Raw genomic sequence first — 20,442 nt, 5'->3', positions numbered from 1 at the left:
TATCTCTCCACAGGGTCATTGAATAATGTTGTTTGCTAATATGCTAATGACATATTGAACTAGCTTGTTGAAACAATGAGCCCCTGTGACCCACCCCCCTAACCTGTGAATGAGGAGAGGGACTTGTAAATATCAGGGAGGTGACACACAGGCAGTCCTGTGTGGAATGATGATGTGGACACAGCATATCAGAGAGAAAGAAGAGTATATGGACTATGCTATCCTCTGTCTGCTGGATTGTTGGACTTTTATCCTGTTACTGAACTGCATTCGGCTTCTGGACCATTTTATCCTTTGTGTGGTGGATCGTATATGGACCTTTCGTATTTTTGCCTAAATAAAGGTCTTGGAGTTGCTCGCTATTCTCTTGCTCTGTTGATTGTGTGTTATCGGAGAAGGACGCCGTGATGACACCATATAACTATGGGATTAGTACTGGAGAGGTGTCCTGTAGACACCTCTCCATTACTAAGCCGTGGGCTTGATATCACCTGACAAGACAAAGGGGACATCAACCTCACAAATATGAACCCTACTTGCCAGCGCTACAGGGCAAGTGGGAAGATTCGGGCAAAGAGCCAGAATTGGCTCATCTAATAGATGTGCATTTTCTGGGCAGTTGCGGGCTGCTATTTTTTAGGCTGGGGGTCAATATCCATGGCCCCTTACCAGCCTGAGAAAACCAGCCCCCAGTTGTGAGCTTTAGCAAGGCTGATTGTCAAATATTGGGGGAACCCCATGCCGTTTTTTAAAATAATTTTAAAATGTGTGTAGACCCCTCTATTCTTGATAACCAACCTTGCTGAAGCTGACGGCTAAGGATTGCAGCCCCCAGCTGTGAGTTTTGCCTGGCTGGTTATAGAAAATACATGGGAACCCACGCCGTTTTTTTTTTTTTCATTTATTTATAGCGCCGGCCGCGGCTGATGAATGCTCCCATCCGCCGCTCCTTCTGTCACTGTTATTAGCAGCAGCAGGGGTTGGCTGATGGGAGTAATAGTCTCATCAGCCGCTGCCTGTCGTCTCTTTTATTACTTAAATGTAACTTTCATCATTCTCCCCTGCTCACCCCGATAGCCGGCAGAGCAGGGAAAAATGAGGAGAGCCGTGTTCAGCACCTGGCGATGGAGAACAGCGCTTACTGTAACGCATCTTCCCGTTCTGCGGGTCACACAGATAAAAGCCATGTGTGTTTGTGTATGCATGTGTGCGGGACGTTTTGTGGCCCGTGCTGACATTACAAAACGGGCATGTCAGCGTGTTTTGCTCACGGACACAAGGTCCGTGGAAACACATTGACATGTACACAGACCCATTCACTTGAATAGGCAAATAGCGCTCTGTTCCTCCCGAGTCTCTCCGTATGGCTAAGTAGCACTGTACATCCACTTATGGGGTATTGCCACATTCAGAAGAAATTATGGGACAAATTTTGGTGCCATTTTTACCATCTTGGTGTGAAAATGTAAAATCTTTGGCTAAAACAAAATTTTGGTTGTAAAATGGTATTTTTTCTTCACTTCCCAATGGTATAAGATTCTGGGACGCACCCATGGTGTCAATATGATCACTGCTCCCCTAGATGAATTCATTGAGAGGTGTAGTTTGTAAAATGGGGTCACTTATGGGGGGTTCGGTTGTTCTGGCACCTCATCGGCTTTCCCAGTGGGTTATGGCACCTGCAAACCATCCTTTTATATTATTTCAAAACACTCTTTCGGTGATTCCTTTGTATCTCCGTTCATACTGCACCCTCACACACATATGATGCACCATTTGAAAGGTAAACTTGCCCCCTTCAGCAAGAAAATAGCCAAACAAATCACACATCCACAAAATACACTTTAAACCTTTTCATAAATCTGCAGTAAGTAAAAATGACCTGCAGGTGGCACCACACTACCCAAAAGCATAATAATACAAAGCTGAAACAAATCCTAACATTTTCCAGCTTGCTGAACTCCTTGCCCAGCCGATTTCAGACTGGTACATATAAAATATTTGCTACATATGTGGAAGTAGAATAAAAGTAAAACTTTACCTGTTTAAGACTTCAGCTTTAAAACTGAAGATATAAATGAAAGCAGCCTAAAAGGGACCGGACAGGTTCTGAACCATCAGATTTTCCATATTATTGGACAGTCATTGAAAAGTCTATCTTCCTTCTAAGGTTGCAGCTTGTTGGTGACCTGGAGTCACCTCTGGTTCCAAGTAAAAAACTGCAGCGTTGACATAACTCAGGCTGGTTTCACACGTCAGTGGCTCTGGTACGTGAGGTGACAGTTTCCTCACGTACCGGAGACACTGACTCACGTAGACACATTGTAATCAATGTGTCTCTGCACATGTCAGCGTGTTTTCACGGACCGTGTGTCCGTGTGCAAAACACGGAGACATGTCAGTGTTCGTGGGAGCGCACGGATCACACGGACCCATTAAAGTCAATGAGTCCGTGTAAAACACGTACCACACACGGACGCTGTCCGTGTGCAGTCCGTGTGCCGTGCAGGAGACAGCGCTACTGTAAGCGTTGTCCCCCCCACGTGGTGCTGAAGCCGCCATGCATATCTTCTTTCCAGCAGCGTTTGCTGGAGAGAAGATATGAAAACCCCCCTTTTTTTTTTTTTTTTTTTTCCTTGTTTAAAATAAAGATCCCTGTCCCCACCCCCCCTCCCACCCCCTGTGCGCAACCTCCGCTGTTAATAAAATACTCACCCAGCTCCCTCGCAGCGTCCTGTCCTCGCCGCACCTTCTCCTGTATGAGCGGTCACGTGGTGACATGTCCTGGCTTTGATGCGTGCTCACCGCCGGAGCCCACATCAAAGCAGGGGTTCTGCCATTGGACGTACTATTCCATCCGATGGCAGAAAAGGGGTTAAACATTTTTTTTTTACAAGTGTGTTTTTTTTTCTTTGTGTTTTTGCTGCCAACAAATTCCTAGAGATGCAGAAACTTCTGCAATCAAATACTCAACATGATCACATAGCCTATTTCCAGGAAATATTGATCAAATGTAATGCAGGCAGTAGGGGTGTTCCAAAAAACCTAATATTATTTTAGTGTTGTTGCAGACAAAAGCCTATCGTGTGGGAACAGAGCAGCTATAGATTTGAATTCCATTCATTCAATACTGAGTTAATACTGGACTCCTAGAACTAATACATATTAAATTACATCTGTTTTGGAAATTGATGTTTAAACGACTACCTAATATTTTCTACACATTGGTGCATTGCAATTCTTTTAATATACGGTAAGAATCTTTTTCTCTATTTGAGGAATCTGAGAGAGAAAACCTCTGCAGAAGTAACCCCCATAAGTTGTGAAAGACCTGAGGAAGATATACAGTGCACTTCAACAAGACGGAGATCGTCAGCAAGAAAATTGGCTGGTGCAAACAGTGGGGCAATGGAATCTGTGATGTTACAAGTCTTAAAACAAGCTGAGTTTTTAAGAGTAAAGGAAGAAAAAAGGTAAGGAGGTTGCATTAGCTTGTCACTGAAAATTCTGTAACTCAACATGGAGTTTTATGGGAGGTGATGGTAGTAGGACCTACACCAATCAGATACCAGAGGCCCATCTTAAAAATACTACAGTCACAGAATTTCTTTTCCAAATCACATTGACATAAGAAAAAATGAAAAGTAGCATGACCATCTGTAATAAATAAAATGTAAAAAAATTTTTTTACAAAAACTGCTATATAATAATTCAACCACTTATTTATACCAGTAATCATGATTTTTTTTATTCTAACTAGTATAAAAATATTATATCCATAAATCATCAGACTTACTATAAAAAAAAAATGTGATTTTAACTATAAGGCTATATTCACACTTAGCGGTTTTTACCGCGGAACCGCCGCGATTTTGATGCTGCGGGTCCGCAGCAGTTTCCATAGCGTTTACAGTAACATGTAAACCCTATGGAAACCGCAAACCGCTGTGCACATGCTGCGGGAAAAACCGCGCGGGAACGCAGCGGTTTACAACCCGCAGCATGTCACTTCTTTGTGCAGAATCGCTGCGATTCTGCACCCATAGGAATACATTGAACCGCTTACTTCCCGCATGGGGCTGTGCCCACGTTGCGGGAAGTAAGCGGATAATATGCGGGTGGTACCCGCGGTGGAGGAGAGGAGACTGGGAACCATATTTGGGGTTAAAAAATAAAAAATCTGGTTATACTCGCCCTCTGATGTCCGGAGCTCCTGGGCTCTGCACGCGGCCGTCCGGTCAGAGTTGCTGTGCGACCAGGACCTGCGGTGACGTCGCGGTCACATGACCGTGACGTCACGAAGGGTCCTTCTCCCACAGCATCTTAGGAACCGGACCGCCGGGTGCAGCGCCCAGGAGATCCGGACATCAGAGGGTGAGTATAACCAATTTTTATTATTTTTAACATTACTATTGATGCTGCATATTGCTGCATATGCAGCATCAATAGTATAGGCGGAAACCCGCAGCGGAAAACGCGGAACAAACCGCGATAAATCTGCAGGGAGAACCGCAGTTGTTTTGCCCTGCAGATTTATCAAATCCGCTGCGGGAGAACACGCAGGGACCCGACGCAAGGTGTGAACATAGCCTTATTGATACTATTGCACCTTAAGGCTGTGTGCACACGTTGCAGATTTTTTGCGTTACATTATGCATCCCATCATTTAGAATGCATTCCGCAATTTTTGTGCACATGATGTTTTTTTTCTCCGCGAAAAAAAACGTATTGCGGTAAAAAACGCAGCATGTTCATTAATTTTGCGGATTTTTTGAAGATTTTCCATTATATTATTGCATTGGGAACCTCCGGAAAAATCCGCAAAAAAAAAACACACCAAAAATGCGGTAAAAACACATGCGGATTTCTTGCAGAAAATGTCCAGTTTTGCTCTGGAAATTTCTGCAAGAAATCCTGAACGTGTGCACATAGCCTAAAAGGAACGTCTCAGCTTCTACAGGCCCACAAAACTGCAAGCATGTATCTCCACGAGAACAAAATGAACTAGCTGCCATCAATGATTGTTTATACAGGCCGATTAGGCTTCTTTCACACTAGCGTCGGAATCTCCCCGTCGCAATGCGTCGGGGAGAGATTCCGACGCTAGCGTTTGCTGCATTGCACAATGGGTGCAGCGGATGCATTTTTCCGGCGCATCCGCTGCCCCATTGTAAGGTGTGGGGAGGTGGGGGCGGAGTTCCGGCCGCGCATGCGCGGTCGGAAAAAGCGGTCCGTCAGGAGAAAAAACCGTTACATGTAGCGTTTTTTTCTCCCGACTGTCCGCAAAAGCACTTCAAAAACCTGACCGGCACATCCAAACATAGACTAAGTGTGAACAGGCTATGAATAGACTAAGTGTGTCCCAGCACCTGTTCACACTTAGTCTATGTTTGGATGTGCCTGTCAGGTTTTTGAAATGTATTCTTTAGCCTTCTGATCGTGCACTCCGCCTCCTAGCTTCAGGTGTTTTAATTACAGCAGGTCCAATACCCCTCCAGAGAGAGAGAATTTTAGTCTAGGAAGAGGTTTTCACATGTACCCATTCAGATGGAGACGTTTATTCTCAGCGAGGTAAGGCAAGCGTAGGACCTGGTATAAGAGAGATGCCGTAAAGGGGCTACCAGGTACACATAAAATTGGCCATTTTTATGCGCTAAAAGCTCTCATTTTTCATATTTCTAGTGCAGTAATGCAGTTCAAATTTCGTGTTTTCAAGTTTACATGTTTTAGCGCTGCAGTGTGCTGCCTTATTTACTTAACTGGTCCGCAAAAGCACGACGCATCCGTCGCTCGACGGATGCGACGTGTGGCAATCCGTCGCAAATGCGTCGTCAATGCAAGTCTATGGGGAAAAAACGCATCCTGCAAGCACTTTTGCAGGATGCGTTTTTTCTGCAAAACGACGCATTGTGACGGATTGCAGAAAACGCTAGTGTGAAAGTAGCCTTAGGCAACCATTAATTATAGAACTACCACCCTCTATCATACTGCAAGGAAGCAGCAGTATTTATTGATCCATTTATACACTTCCTAAAAAGATCCTTTTTGTACCTTTCATGGATTTTTGAATGTGTATAAAATCAATTTTATGTAGACTCCATTAAAGGAGTTTTCCCATGAACAAAGGTACATTTTAATCAATAGATCCCTGTGAATAGATAAAAAAAACTGTCTCTGTGCTGAGATAATCTTATAAATGTGTCCCTGCTGTGTACTGTGTAATGGCCGTGTCTGACCATACAGGGACATGGTCTGATCATACCACAGCTCCTGGGCAGGGGAGGAAGCATAAGAGCATACAAACATTACAGCACAGGATCACAAATGATTCTTTCTTTTGACGTAAAACATTGCAGGGAAATGTTTTACTTCACAGAAAGAATTCACGTTTTTGGAGGAAAAAAGTGCGTATTATAGTCCGAAAAATACTGTAAGCATAAACTTCTGCAGCGTTGCTTTAATGATACAAGTAGTAATTGACTGTTTTATTGGAATGCTTACTTTAGGTGTATGTCAGCAGTCAAATGCTATCTTACATCTACTATATAATTGTCTAAGGGTCACTTCCGTCTGTCTGTCTGTCTGTCTTTCTGTCACGGATATTCATTGGTCGCGGCCTCTGTCATGAAAATCCAAGTTGCTAATTGACCACGACCAATCAGCGACGGGCGCAGTCCGGCAGCAACATGGCCGCTCCTTCCTCCCCACAGTCAGTGCCCGCTCCGTACTCCCCTCCAGTCAGCCCTCACACAGGGTTAATACCAGCGTTACCGGAGCGCGGTGTAACGCACTCCGGTTACGCAGCTATTAACCCTGTGTGACCAACTTTTTACTATTATACGCATCATCAATAGTAAAAAGATCTACTGTTACAAATAATAATAAGAATAAAAAAAAAACCTTATTCTCACCCTCCGACGTGTCGTCCTGTCCTCAGCAGTGCAAGCGGCAGGTTCCGGAGCCAAGGATGGTATGCGAGAAGGACCTGCCACGACGTCACGGTCATGTGACCGTGACGTCATCACAGGTCCTGCGCTCATACCAAACCTGGGACCGGAAGCTGCTGCGTGCACCGCACACAGGCGACAGGACTACAAGGGCCCTTCAGAAGGTGAGTATATGTTTATTTTTTAACCTCTTACATACGTGTCTGGGCAATATACTACGTAGCTAGACAATATACTACGTAACTGGCCAATATACTACGTGGCTCTGTGCTGTATACTACGTGGCTCTGTGCTGTATACTACGTGGCTCTGTGCTGTATACTACGTGGCTCTGTGCTGTATACTACGTGGCTCTGTGCTGTATACTACGTGGCTCTGTGCTGTATACTACGTGGCTCTGTGCTGTATACTACGTGGCTCTGTGCTGTATACTACGTGGCTCTGTGCTGTATACTACGTGGCTCTGTGCTGTATACTACGTGGCTCTGTGCTGTATACTACGTGGCTCTGTGCTGTATACTACGTGGCTCTGTGCTGTATACTACGTGGCTCTGTGCTGTATACTACGTGGCTCTGTGCTGTATACTACGTGGCTGGGCAATATACTACGTCGCTGTGCAATATACTACGTGACTGGGCAATATACTACGTGACTGGGCAATATACTACGTGACTGGGCAATATACTACGTGACTGGGCAATATACTACGTGACTGGGCAATATACTACGTGACTGGGCAATATACTACGTGACTGGGCAATATACTACGTGACTGGGCAATATACTACGTGACTGGGCAATATACTACGTGACTGGGCAATATACTACGTGACTGGGCAATATACTACGTGACTGGGCAATATACTACGTGACTGGGCAATATACTACGTGACTGGGCAATATACTACGTGACTGGGCAATATACTACGTGACTGGGCAATATACTACGTGACTGGGCAATATACTACGTGACTGGGCAATATACTACGTGGCAGGGCAATATACTACGTGGCAGGGCAATATACTACGTGGCAGGGCAATATACTATGTGGCTGGGCAATATACTACGTGACTGGGCAATATACTACGTGGCTGGGCAATATACTATGCGACTGAGCAATATACTACGCAGCTGGGCAATATACTACGTAGCTGGGCAATATACTACGTGGACATGCATATTCTAGAATACCCAATGCGTTAGAATCGGGCCACCATCTAGTTATATTATATTTTTGTTTTCAATTTTTAATCCGCACACTTCGTTGTACAGACTGTTTAAAGGTAAAATTACATTGATTTCCCCTTAACTAAATAGTAGATCTGCATTTGTCATTTAAACACTGATTTCTTGCAACACCAAAGTAAAGGAGAAGTTACCTGCATAATCATCAGTGTTGTAATTTGTGGTGCTGCATATTCTAATTAGTTTGACAAGTCAGATAGGCGTGCTCTTCATGCTGAGCAGCCCAGCCAGCCAGCCGATATCATGGTTAGGCCGGGGTTACACTTGCGAGTGTGATGCGAGAAACTCGCACAAGTCTCTCGCATCAATACCTGGCACTGCCGCCGGCTCTCGGGACCGGAGTGTGCGACTACATGTATTTCTATTCAGCCGCACTCTCCGGTCCCGAGTGCCAGAGGCAGTGCCAGGAATTGATGCGAGAGACTCGTGCGAGTTTCTCGCATCACACTCGCAAGTGTGACCCCGGCCTTATAGTCTCGGTAATACCATACATCTTCCCTGCTTCCTATATCTCACAAATGCCCGGCGGCTGCCTTGACTCTAGGCATGCATAATAATCTGCCTATGTGACACTGCCCTTGTATCACACTGCTGATCCAAAATCTGACCAGCCAAGCTTTTCCTCCTATGCTCTGACGGCAGATGTGCTGTACTGCTGTGTTGTAGTGCTGATTCGGGAGCTATTGGCATGTACAATGAACTTCTTCCTATGTGTTAATACATGATGGCATGGCACCATACAAACCAGCGCAGCACGTCTGTTGTGTGGTTGCAATGGCAAGTTCTCTGCCATTCAGACTTCGGGTTTACTCAGTGTGAGACCAAGGCAGTGGCACATAGGCAGATCACTGTGCATGCCCGAAGTCATGGCAGCTGCCTGGCATCTGTGTGATTTTAGAAGGGAGACAGAGGGACACTAGAGACTATAAGGCTATGTGCACACATTGCAGATTTCCCTCAAGTGAGTTACAGTACATGACGTCACGGTCATGTGACCGCGACGTCATCACAGGTCCTGCGCTAATACCAACCCTGGGACTGGAACCTGCCGTGGACTACAAGGGCTCCCTCGGAAATAAATATATATATATATATATATATATATATAATGTTTTATTTTTTATTTTTTCACCTGTGACAAACCTGGCTGGGCAATATACTACGTGGCTCTGTGCTGTATACTACTTCGCTGTGCAATATACTACGTGGCTGGGCAATATACTATGTGGACATGCATATTCTAGAATACCCGATGCGTTAGAATTGGGCAACCATCTAGTCTATCTATATAATTGTCTAAGGGGTACTTCCCCCTGTTTGTCTGTCTGTAACGGAAATCCCGCAAATTCGCCCCTCCCTACTTCCATCCAGTCAGGCCCGCTCCATACTCCCCTCCAGTCAGCGCTCACACAGGGATAACCCATTATCTACCAATGTCCTTTTTTTGGGATGTCTAATCTTTAGCTTCTAGCAACTAAGATTTTATAATTTTTATAATTAGCTCCAATTTTTTGTGTTGTGTTTGTAAAATGAATGTTTTCAAAATAGGAAATCATGTCATTGTCATTTTTAATTGAATATTGGGGCGCCCTTTTCTGAAAAATCCGTACTTGTAAAAATTTTAATTTGGCAAGTAATGGGTTAATCGCAGCGTTAACGGACGTTATTCCGCTTTGTAACGCACTCCGTTAATGCTGCTATTAACCCTGTGTGACCAACTTTTTACTATTGATGCTGCCTATGCAGCATCAATAGTAAAAAGATCTAATGTTAAAAAAATAAAAAAACCTTCTATTCTCACCTTCAGTCGTCCACCGATGCGCGAGGCAACCGCCAGCTTCCGTTCCCAGCGATGCATTGTGAAATTACCCAGATGACTTAGCGGTCTCACGAGACCGCTAAGTCATCTGGGTAATTTTGCAATGCATCGCTGGGAACGGAAGCTGGCGACGGCATCGGGACAGCTTCGCTGGATTCCGGCGGGTGAGTATATACCTATTTTTTATTTTCATTCTTTTTTTTAACAGGGATATGGTGCCCACACTGCTATATAGTACTTGGCCTGTGATATATACTGCAAGGCTGCTATATACTACGTGGGCTGTTATATACTGCGTGGCTGCTATATATTACGTGGGCTGTGTTATATACTACGTGGCCAGTGTTATATACTACGTGGGCTGTGTAATATACTACATGGGGTGTTATATACTACGTGGGCAGTGTTATATACTGGGTGGCTGCTATATATTACGTGGGCTGTGCTATATACTACGTGGCCAGTGTTATATACTACATGGGCTGTGTAATATACTATGTGGGCTGTAATATACTACATGGGCAGTGTTATATACTACGTGGACAGTGTTATATACTACGTGGGCAGTGTTATATACTACGTGGGCAGTGTTATATACTACGTGGGCAGTGTTATATACTACGTGGGCAGTGTTATATACTACGTGGGCAGTGTTATATACTACGTGGGCAGTGTTATATACTACGTGGGCAGTGTTATATACTACGTGGGCAGTGTTATATACTGCGTGAGCAGTGTTATATACTACGTGGGCAGTGTTATATACTGCGTGAGCAGTGTTATATACTACGTGGGCTCTGTTATATACTGCGTGGGCTCTGTTATATACTGCGCGGGCTGTGTTATATACTACGTGGGCTGTGCTATATACTACATGGGCAGTGTTATATACTGCGTTGGCTGTGCTATATACTACGTGGGCTGCGTTATATACTACGTGGGCTGTTATATACTATGTGGCCAGTGTTATACTGCGTGGGCAGTGTTATATACTACGTGGGCAGTGTTACATACTGCGTGGGCTGTGCTATATACTGCGTGGGCTGTGCTATATACGACTTGGCTGTGTTATATACTACGTGGGCTGTGTTATATACTACGTGGGCAGCGTTATATACTGCGTGGGCAGTGTTATATACTGCGTGGGCTGTGCTATATATTACATGGGCTGTGTTATATACTACGCGGGCTGTGTTATATACTACGCGGGCTGTGTTATATACTACGTGGGCTGTGCTATATACTACGTGGCCGTGTTATATACTACGTGGCTCCTATATACTACATGTCTGTGCTACTGTATATACTATGTGGCTGTCTGTGTTATGTGGCCTCTGCTATATACTATGTGGCTGCTATATATATATATATATATATATATATATATATATATATATACACATACATACATACATACATACATACATACATACATACATACATACATACATACATACATACATATTCTAGAATACCCGATGCGTTAGAATTGGGCCACCATCTAGTTCCCTCTATAAATATCTATCTTTAAGCCCTACAACTAACGAAACGCTGACCATCCCTTCCAAACGGAAACTGGTGTGTACAGCTGCAATCTACTGTAAGGCTATATTCACACTTTGCGGATTTTGCTGCGGATCCGCAGCGGATTTGACCGCTGCGGATCCGCAGCAGTTTCCCATGAGTTTACATTTCAATGTAAACCTATGGGAAACAAAAAACGCTGTGCACATGCTGCAGAAAAATCCGCGCGGAAACGCTGCGGATTACATTCCGCAGCATGTCACTTCTTTTCTGCGGATTTTCAGCTGCTCCAATAGAAAACTGCAGTTGAAAATCCGCAGAAGAAAACGCAGTAAAAACCGCGATAAATCCGCAGTGATAACGCGCTGCGGATTTTGGAATTCTGCTGCGGAAAAATCCGCAGTGGAATCTGCAAAGTGTGAACATAGCCTAAGAGTTGCCATCTCCATATATAACAAACAAAGTTACTCTGTAGCGTTATAGCATGCAAACATGAAATATATGAAATTTGAATTGGATTACTGCTATAGAAAATAGGAAAAAACGAGAATACTTAGTTCATAAATTGGCCAGTTTATGTATACCCAGCAGCCGCGATAAGGCGATTCTCTTTAATGGGAATCTAACCTAATGTGATTCCTTTGTGATCCTGCTGTGATTAAGAGCAATGTTCAATCACCGCAAAATTCACTGAGTAGTGTAAAGGATATCCTGCTTGCAAAAGGACGCCTGGGTCCTGGGTAGGTCCGGCGCACCTGCGCCTTGGATTGTAGGCTGCAATGCCAAATCAGTGAATTTTGCCAAGAGCGACTATATGAATAAGACCCTATGAGGGTCGAAACGTTAATGTTCTTGTCGCCTCACCATTTTCTCTACCCCTGCACCAATTCCTTATTCATGAATTGTGTTATCGCTACATCGGCATCTGTATAATAAAGTCTTCACAAGCATTTATCAAGAGTGTGCGGTGATTGAACATTACTCTATTACAGGGATTGCCACTTCACCAGCACCTCGGATCTCAGCAAGAGTGCTCGCCACACTACCCGTCATCCTGCTGTGATTAAAACGGGTAGTGGCTGAAGTGGCCAATTTGTGCTCTATTTTCTAGAGCAGTAATACGATTTTAATTTTCATATATTTCATGTTTACATATTATAGTGCTACAGAGTGCTGCTTTATTTAACGTTAAGCCTCAACCACTTTTGTAACGTTTTTTATTATAAAGTTACCTACCGTTCTCACTCTCCTGCTATTTGTTATATGTATATATCTACTTTTTTTTATTTTCTTCCTGTGAAGTTTTGTTTTGAAAGGGGGGGTTCAAATGAGATGTCACAGGAGGACGGCCCTGCAGTCACTTCTCCGCATCTTGTATCAGCGGGGGTCACTGAACATGTTGGTAGCAGCGACTGAAACTGCTGTCACTTCTTGATCACCCTCTGAAGCATGATGTCAACAGGGGATGATGGTGACAGGAGCTGTGGTAAGTTTCAGGGGGGCTAATGAGAAGCTGTAGAGAAGTGACAAGAATAAGCACATATAGGGAGAATTGTAGGGAATGTTATAATAAAGCAAATTATGAAAGTGGCTATTTATTGTACTCACTTATATAGCGCCTTTAATTCCACAGCGCTTTACACACATTATCATCACTGCCCCCAATGGGGCTCACAATCTAAATTCCCTATCGGTATGGTGGAGTGTGGGAGCAAACCAGAGTACCCGGAGGAAACCCACTCAAACATAGGGAGAACATACAAACTCCTTGCAGATGTTGTCCTTGGCTTAATGATCAATACCTATGATGCCCTTATAAGACACTTGTATTACAATTATGCTGGGAACTTCTCCTTTAGCATTTGGGTTGCTAGAAATCTGGGGTGGCATGGCGAATGCAGTGCTGTAGTAAGGATAACTCCTGCTGTCAGGCCATTTTCCATGTTCCCATTTTTTCCTCCCCTTCATCCAAGAGCCATAACTTTGTTATATTTTCATCATTATGGCCATATGAGGGCTTGATTAGTTGTACTTTTGAACAGGGCACTATTCGTTTTACCATATAGTGTACTGGAAAACAGTGGAAGAAAAAATCCCAAGTGCAGTGAAATTGCAAAAAGTGTGTTTGTATTTTATTTACCATGTGCACTATATGGTAAAACTGACCTCGCAGTACGATTTCCCAGGTCAGTACGAGTATGCAGATACCAAACATGTTTAGCTTTTATTTTATTCTTTTTACAAAAAAAAAAAATGTTTATGTTTTGTCGCCATTATCCAAGACATATAGCGTTTCCATTTTTTTTCACCCTGAGCTGACTTTTTTTTATTGAAACTATTTTCGGTTAGATACGATTTTGATAATTTCATACTGGAAAGTTGCAGCGAAGAAAATGTAATTCTGGTGTTTTTATGTTTTTTTTAAAATTGTGATAGGACAATTCTGCAGCGATACCAAATGTGTAGTTTTGTTTTATTTTTAATGGGCGAAACAGTGGGTAATCTGTTTGAACTTTTGTGGGGGTGTTTTTTTTTTTTTTTTTTAAATAGCCCTCAACAATCCTCTTAGGAGTTGACGCTCCAATCATCTGATCGCCTGTGCTATGTATAGAAGTAATCACGATCTCCTATGAATGCCAGCCACGGGCCAGTGTTCACAAGAGTATCATAATGACGAGCACTGGCTGTCGCAACAACCCATCAGAGCCCCGTGATCACGTGACGAGCGCCGAAGGGTCGGGATGTATTATGCACTTCCTGTAGGCGCATGTTAAAAATATCATCACACATTTTGAGCAGCAAGGCCAATTTTCCTTTCCATTCTAATTAATGATGCCTTTTATATGGGATTGGTTAAAATAGAAAAGATTACTTATTATGTAGCTACTAAGTTACTTCATTTAAAGGTCCGAATTTAAAACTAATTTTTGCTTACAAGGATAATGGAAAAGGGGCTGCCGCGCTAATACCAGTGTGCCGATGCACAAACTTAGTGACTGTATGCCTGCAGTCACTACACGTTCCGAAGTTAATAGAGCGGCACTCACTTGTTTGTGCCTGAAGTCTCTGGCAATGCAGTTAGCCGAACTGAGTCCACAGTTGGGGAGCGCCCTCCCTTTGCACAGAAATGGCTCCTGAATCCCCGTCTGCAAGAACCGGAGGTCAGCCTCGGCCGAAGGCGCCGACGTGTAGTAGCGTGGTGAGCGTGTGGCATGGTTAGCGGTGACGTCACCTGCCCGTGGAAGACGGACATGTACAAGGGCCAATCCCAACGCGTTTCGAGGGAACCGTCGCTCTTTCTTATGGTTGTTGTACCTGTACTATCGCTAACCCTTTATACCCCCATGCTTTTCCCTGCTGATGTGCCAATCTGCCTAATTGACTTGCGGATAGCACTATCTTGGGCACGCTGCTTGCCAGAAGCTTGCACATGATGAATTCTGCCTTACCACTGAACTACATGTACATATTGCATAAATATTGAATTTTGGAAAAAGAGGAATGGTCTCCCTTATATTAAACACTTGTTATACATGAGGGGCTATTTGTTTCTCCAATCTCTAAAAAACCCCTTTCTCAGCAAACAACCGTTTTAATGTATTGAGCAATGGAGAGACACCCTGTCATTGCTCAAAAGTGCAGTGCCAATATTAAAAAAAACATGTGACATTATAAAAGTTATGTTTTATTTATTCCAAAAATAAAAATATAAATATATTTATATGTATAAAAACTACTATGTTAACTCCCGAAACGTGTAAAAATATTTATAAAAGATTTAAATTATATATAAAACCATGATAATTTAATTGTTTTTATATACCCATATTTAAATTTATTACCACTCAAAAATCCTTTTACAATCATTAAAATAATACCACCAAATGTTGCTCCCCGTACAGGGCAAACAATTCTATTTCATAATTGAGTCCCTTCGGGGCCAAACTGTCTAATGTAAAAATCCACTTTCGACATGCTCCTCAAATAGTCCCCGCCTGTTTTCCATTATCCTTGAGACATTTTCTTGGGCAGATTTGCACATCCCATCTGCCAGGGTGCCAGCGGCTTATACACTACAGTGGAATTGGACAGTGCCAGTGTGATTTTGTTTTAAATAATTTTTGCTTTCCATTTAGGGTAGGCGCAGAACCCATGCATGCCGTCTTTTTGGTAATTTTGTTCTTTATGATTTTAGAATTAAGGAACAAGAGAAGAAAGAAGCAGAGGAAGCCAACCTGAAGGAAATGGAAGAGTGGGATAAAGGTCTCCTAACCCTTGCAGCACCTTCATCAATGGAGACAATGTGGGAAATTCCAGCCATTGGTCATTTTCTTTGCTTGGCTCAGCAAATCTTAAACCTGCCTGAAATAGTGTTTTATGAACTGGAGCGGTGCCTATTGATGCCTCAGTGTAATGTGTTTTTGGCAAAGATAATGACTTCACTATTAAGCCCTCCACATCGCAGACTAACTTTACATCGACGCCCCAACCTTTCATACCGAGCCTGGGAAACTGCTCTAAGGCAAAAGGTTCAGCAGTGGTATACTGTTATAGGTCAAGCTGAGAATCCTGACCGCTGCGCTGAGAAGCTTGGGCTTTGCCCTCAGTTTTTTAAAGCTCTAGGTGAAGTTAATCCACTTGAACATAAAACATTTCACGAGTTAACATTTTACCAGAAAGTATGGTTACTAAAAGGTCTTTGTGATTTTGTCTACGAAACACAAAGCGAAGTACAAGATGCTGTGCTTGGGCAGCCAATTCATGAATGCAGAGAGGTAATTCTAGGTTATGATACCCAGGAAAATGCTTACATTCACTTTCCCCAGTTTTGTGGCGCAGATGTGCGAGTCTACAAACAGAGACCCTTTAAAGCCCCTGAATTTCCTATTCCATTGGTTAAAATTAAAAGAACTCCACGTATAAAATCGGGCAGGTCCAAATGCAAATACTCTAAAAAAAGGAATGGAATTTTAAAAGATGTTATGTCGGTGGTGTCTTCAACCTGCTCAACCAATTCAGAGAATTACTGTGACTTTAAGGAAGAAAGTTGGAGCAACTGCAGTAACCTATCTGACTTTGACCTGAAGCCAGACTGTGAGCTTGAAGACAACAGTTGCCATTCCTGCAGTATGCCTGTCTCTTGCAAAGAAAATGTAGAAAAGCCTGTTAGACCTGGGGAGCTTCTGGGATATGGGGAACCTCTCAGTCCAGGAGAGATTCAAGTCCTTGAAAATGTAGATAAATACTCTGAAGCTACCTTACTCAAGGCTGACACTAGCCCATTGAAAGAAAATGCACTTAAAACGTATCAAGTCCATATGAATAGCAACCACACTGACAATGCAGAGGTTATTTGCCACAGGGTAGCAATGGACATTATCTTAGACCATCCTCTACTAAACCATAAAAAACGAAGTCTCAATAAGATGCGCGCAAAGCAGAAGAAGAAAAAGAAAAAATTAAAGGATCTCCAAAATGAAAGCATACAGGGTAAATGTGAAAATTTCAAAACCCATTCAATCAGATCTTTTAAATCTGAAATGTTTAGTAAATTCTATCTAAACAAAAAGCAAGCCAAGCACAAGAAGTACAAGCCTGGTGAGTACCATATGAATTATGTACTTCACTCACAATAGATTTCCATCACTCCACAGATCTTTGGTCTAGGAATCCTGAAAAATACAACAAAAGCGCCTATGCAGAAATGGTAGCACTTTGCTTAAATCGTTGTGTCCACGGCATCTGCGGCTGTTCGTGTATGCTAGTGGGATGCAGCAATTGTCACATGGGTGTCTAAGCTTCAATGACGGCATGTCTTCTTCAACGTCAATGAGCTTGGCAGCTAGTGCTGGGAGCAAGAAAAAATATATTGAGTGAACATACAGGAGTTTAGCATTGCTGATAATCTTGTACCTTGGTGTCTCCCTGATAGTCCATGCTTCATCATTAATATAAAAGCCATTCAAGATGTATAAATCTTCATTAAATCTATAACTCCAGTATTATTAATATAGTAACATGGTGCAGATGCTCCCAGACAGAATCTGCATTAAGACAAGCTAAAAGGTTTACTGGTTATTTATTTTTTTAACACTTTCTCGAAAAGGATCTCTTCACTGTATAATAAGCAATGTAAGAAGTTTGTATCCGTCGCAAATCTGAGTTCCACATTTTCGATTGATCTGGACTTGTCGTTCATCAAATCTGTCTATGGTTTCTTACAAAGTTATTTTTGATTTTTGGAAGGAAAGAAAATGGTGACTATGAAGAAGAAAGTGTCTGCAGCGTCACAATCTTCTCCTGAGTTCCAGGTAACTGACTTTCTTCAGTTTCTAAAGACTGAACCCTTATCAACTACAAAGGGTGGTTGTTGTTGTTGAGGGAGGAAGCTCTCTCTGTGCTCCTATCGGCACATTACAATTGTGATCTCGTTGTGCCGATGCTCTCCATGGTGACCTGAAAGATGGCAGCTGGTCACCCAGGGACGGTGGTCTGTCAGCTCGTGGTCAAAGCAGGAACTGACAGGCCTGCTCCCTGGATCTGAGACGCTGATCTAATGCTCTGCAGTTCAAAAGCATGGCAGAGTATTAGATAGTGAAAATGTAAAAAACTTTAAAAAAAAAAAAAGCCTGAAAATAAATAAAGAACAAAAAAATTATACCAATATGTACATTTATTTATGTAAAAACAAAAAGTACACATTTGGTATTGCCATATCCGAAACGATCCGGCCTTTAAAACTGTTCTGCTAATTAACCCCTTTAGTGAACAGCATAAAAAAATAAACGAGGCAAAAACAATGCTTCATCATCATACCGCGGAACAAAAAGATGAATGTGAATAAAAATGGTACCTTTGAAAACATCCTCTTGTCCCGCAGAAAACTGAGCTGTACGGCGGCTTATCAGCAGAAAAATAAATTATAGTTCTCAGAATAAAGCAATGCAAAAATTATTTTTCTATAAAAAAAAGGCAAAGCATAAAAAATAATATATATATATATATATATATATATATATATAATGGTATCGCTATAATCGTACTGACCCGAAGAATAAAGCTGCTTTATCATTTTTGCCGCATGCGAAACTGTATAAAATTATCCCCAAAAAGCAATTCCTGAATTAGTCGTGTGGCTAAGCAGCACTGTATAACCACATAGTGGGTATTTTTACATTCATCAGAAATTGAGACAAAGTTTGGTTCCATTTTTACTTATTTCCCAGTATGAAAATGTAAAATCTGGGGCTAAAACAAAATTTTGGAGGTAAAAATTTAATTCTATTTTCTTTCTCGCTTCATTGGGGGACACAGGTAACCATGGGTGTATGCTGCTGTCGCTAGGAGGCTGACACTATGCAAATGAAGAAGTAGCTCCTCCCCGGCAGTATACGCCCTCCGACAGGCACCAGGCAACTCAGTTTTTGCTTACTGTCTGTAGGAGGCAGACCTGGATCTAACCACAGATCCGCATTTCTTTTACAGGGATTTGTTGTGTGTTATTAATCATTTCCCCCTTTCTTTTTCAGATACTTTCTTCAGGGTAACAGGGTGCAGTTTTCTCACCCTGTTTTCCCCACTTTGAGCGACCGAGAGAGCAGTGTGGTTTCACCCACATCGCACCCTCTCGGACCCGCTGGGCAGGACTTCGTCCCCTGTCAACCCTTCGGGTGTTCAGGGTGACCTTTTCTCGGTGGCCAGTCCTTGCCCGTTTCCCCTCCTCATCCCTCTCCTTGGAGTGGGCTGAGAGGAAGACGGCGGTCACTTCCAGTGACCCTCTCACCCTGTTTAGGGGTTGACGCCATCTTCTGCGCCGAAGTTCATGGCGCGGGAAGGAGGACTTCATTTCCAGGACCCTCTCCTCGGACAAGGGCTCCTGATGCGTTCCTCAGCCTCAGGTAGGGAATCTTCAATCAACAAGCGTTCATTTAGTAGGCAGCTCAGGATGGCGAACGTGCAGAGCCAGTAACTAGCTAGCTATCTCTTAGGAGGTATCCAAAACAAGAAAAAGTAACAGCGCACTCACCGGTGTTGAGCAAAAAGCGATTTATTCACATGAAGTCATGCGGTGCAGGGAGGGTAGTGAAACACATACGGATGACAGCTGCTTCGTGCTGCAGGCACTTCAACAGATCTGTTGAAGTGCCTGCAGCACGAAACAGCTGTCATCCGTATGTGTTTCACTACCCTCCCTGCACCGCATGACTTCATGTGAATAAATCGCTTTTTGCTCAACACCAGTGAGTGCGCTGTTACTTTTTCTTGTTTTGGATACATTTATGCAAACTGTTTTTCTCTGTGGAGCAGCACCCAGGTGGAGCTTACATAGCGATAACTTTTTTTCTATTGAGACTAAAGGCTTATACGGTGTGCTTATACCCCTGAAGCATAAAGGGTCTTACGTATAACGGCTGTGCGATTGCAATATTTCTGGACTGTGGACTTATCTCTTAGGAGGGCCTCTGCTTTCTATGGAGTCACCTGTTATTCTTGCGCCGCTCCAGTCAGAGCCGATCTTGTCCCTTCGGCCGCTAGCGCGGCAGGCATCTTTAATTTTCCCTCCTTCTATTTCAAACTTATTCGGGCGCGCACGCGCCAATTTTTTCTTACTACAGGCGGCCTTTCGGCGCCCGGCTAACCACGCCCCCTGCGGCATTGTCCCGCCCTGCGTCCCCTTGGACACGCCTTCCCCGGAGTCCAGCGCTCTCGGGGGCGTCTTCTTCTCTTGGGAGTTCCTCCGTCCCTTCTGCGCTTGGACACACCCACCTCCGTTGCGTTGTTCCCGCGCTCCACAGGCAGACTTCCTCTTCCTGCTGTGTCTCCATCGCATCGCGTGGGACACAAGGATCCCTGGGGGACACAGACTCCTGCGGCTGCCGCTGTCGCTGTTTTTCGGTAGGCTTGG

At 43.4% G+C, this 20,442-nt stretch overlaps 1 protein-coding gene across 1 annotated transcript in view; it reads left to right on the top strand.

Annotated features, from left to right (window-relative positions):
* BRD10 (bromodomain containing 10) overlaps positions 1-20,442 on the top strand; it is a 75,060-nt gene that overhangs the window by 7,051 nt on the left and 47,567 nt on the right. Inside the window, exons 2-4 of the mRNA XM_069764429.1 lie at positions 3,279-3,473; positions 15,733-17,135; positions 17,784-17,848. Of these exons, the coding sequence (XP_069620530.1) occupies positions 3,279-3,473; positions 15,733-17,135; positions 17,784-17,848 (1,663 nt within the window). The remainder of the gene's footprint in view (positions 1-3,278; positions 3,474-15,732; positions 17,136-17,783; positions 17,849-20,442) is intronic.

The sequence above is a fragment of the Ranitomeya imitator genome, chromosome 1, assembly GCF_032444005.1.
Source record: "Ranitomeya imitator isolate aRanImi1 chromosome 1, aRanImi1.pri, whole genome shotgun sequence".
In the NCBI taxonomy this organism is placed as follows: domain Eukaryota; kingdom Metazoa; phylum Chordata; class Amphibia; order Anura; family Dendrobatidae; genus Ranitomeya; species Ranitomeya imitator.
Note: the sequence above shows the minus strand (reverse complement) of the source record. Positions and strands in the feature narration are given on the sequence as shown.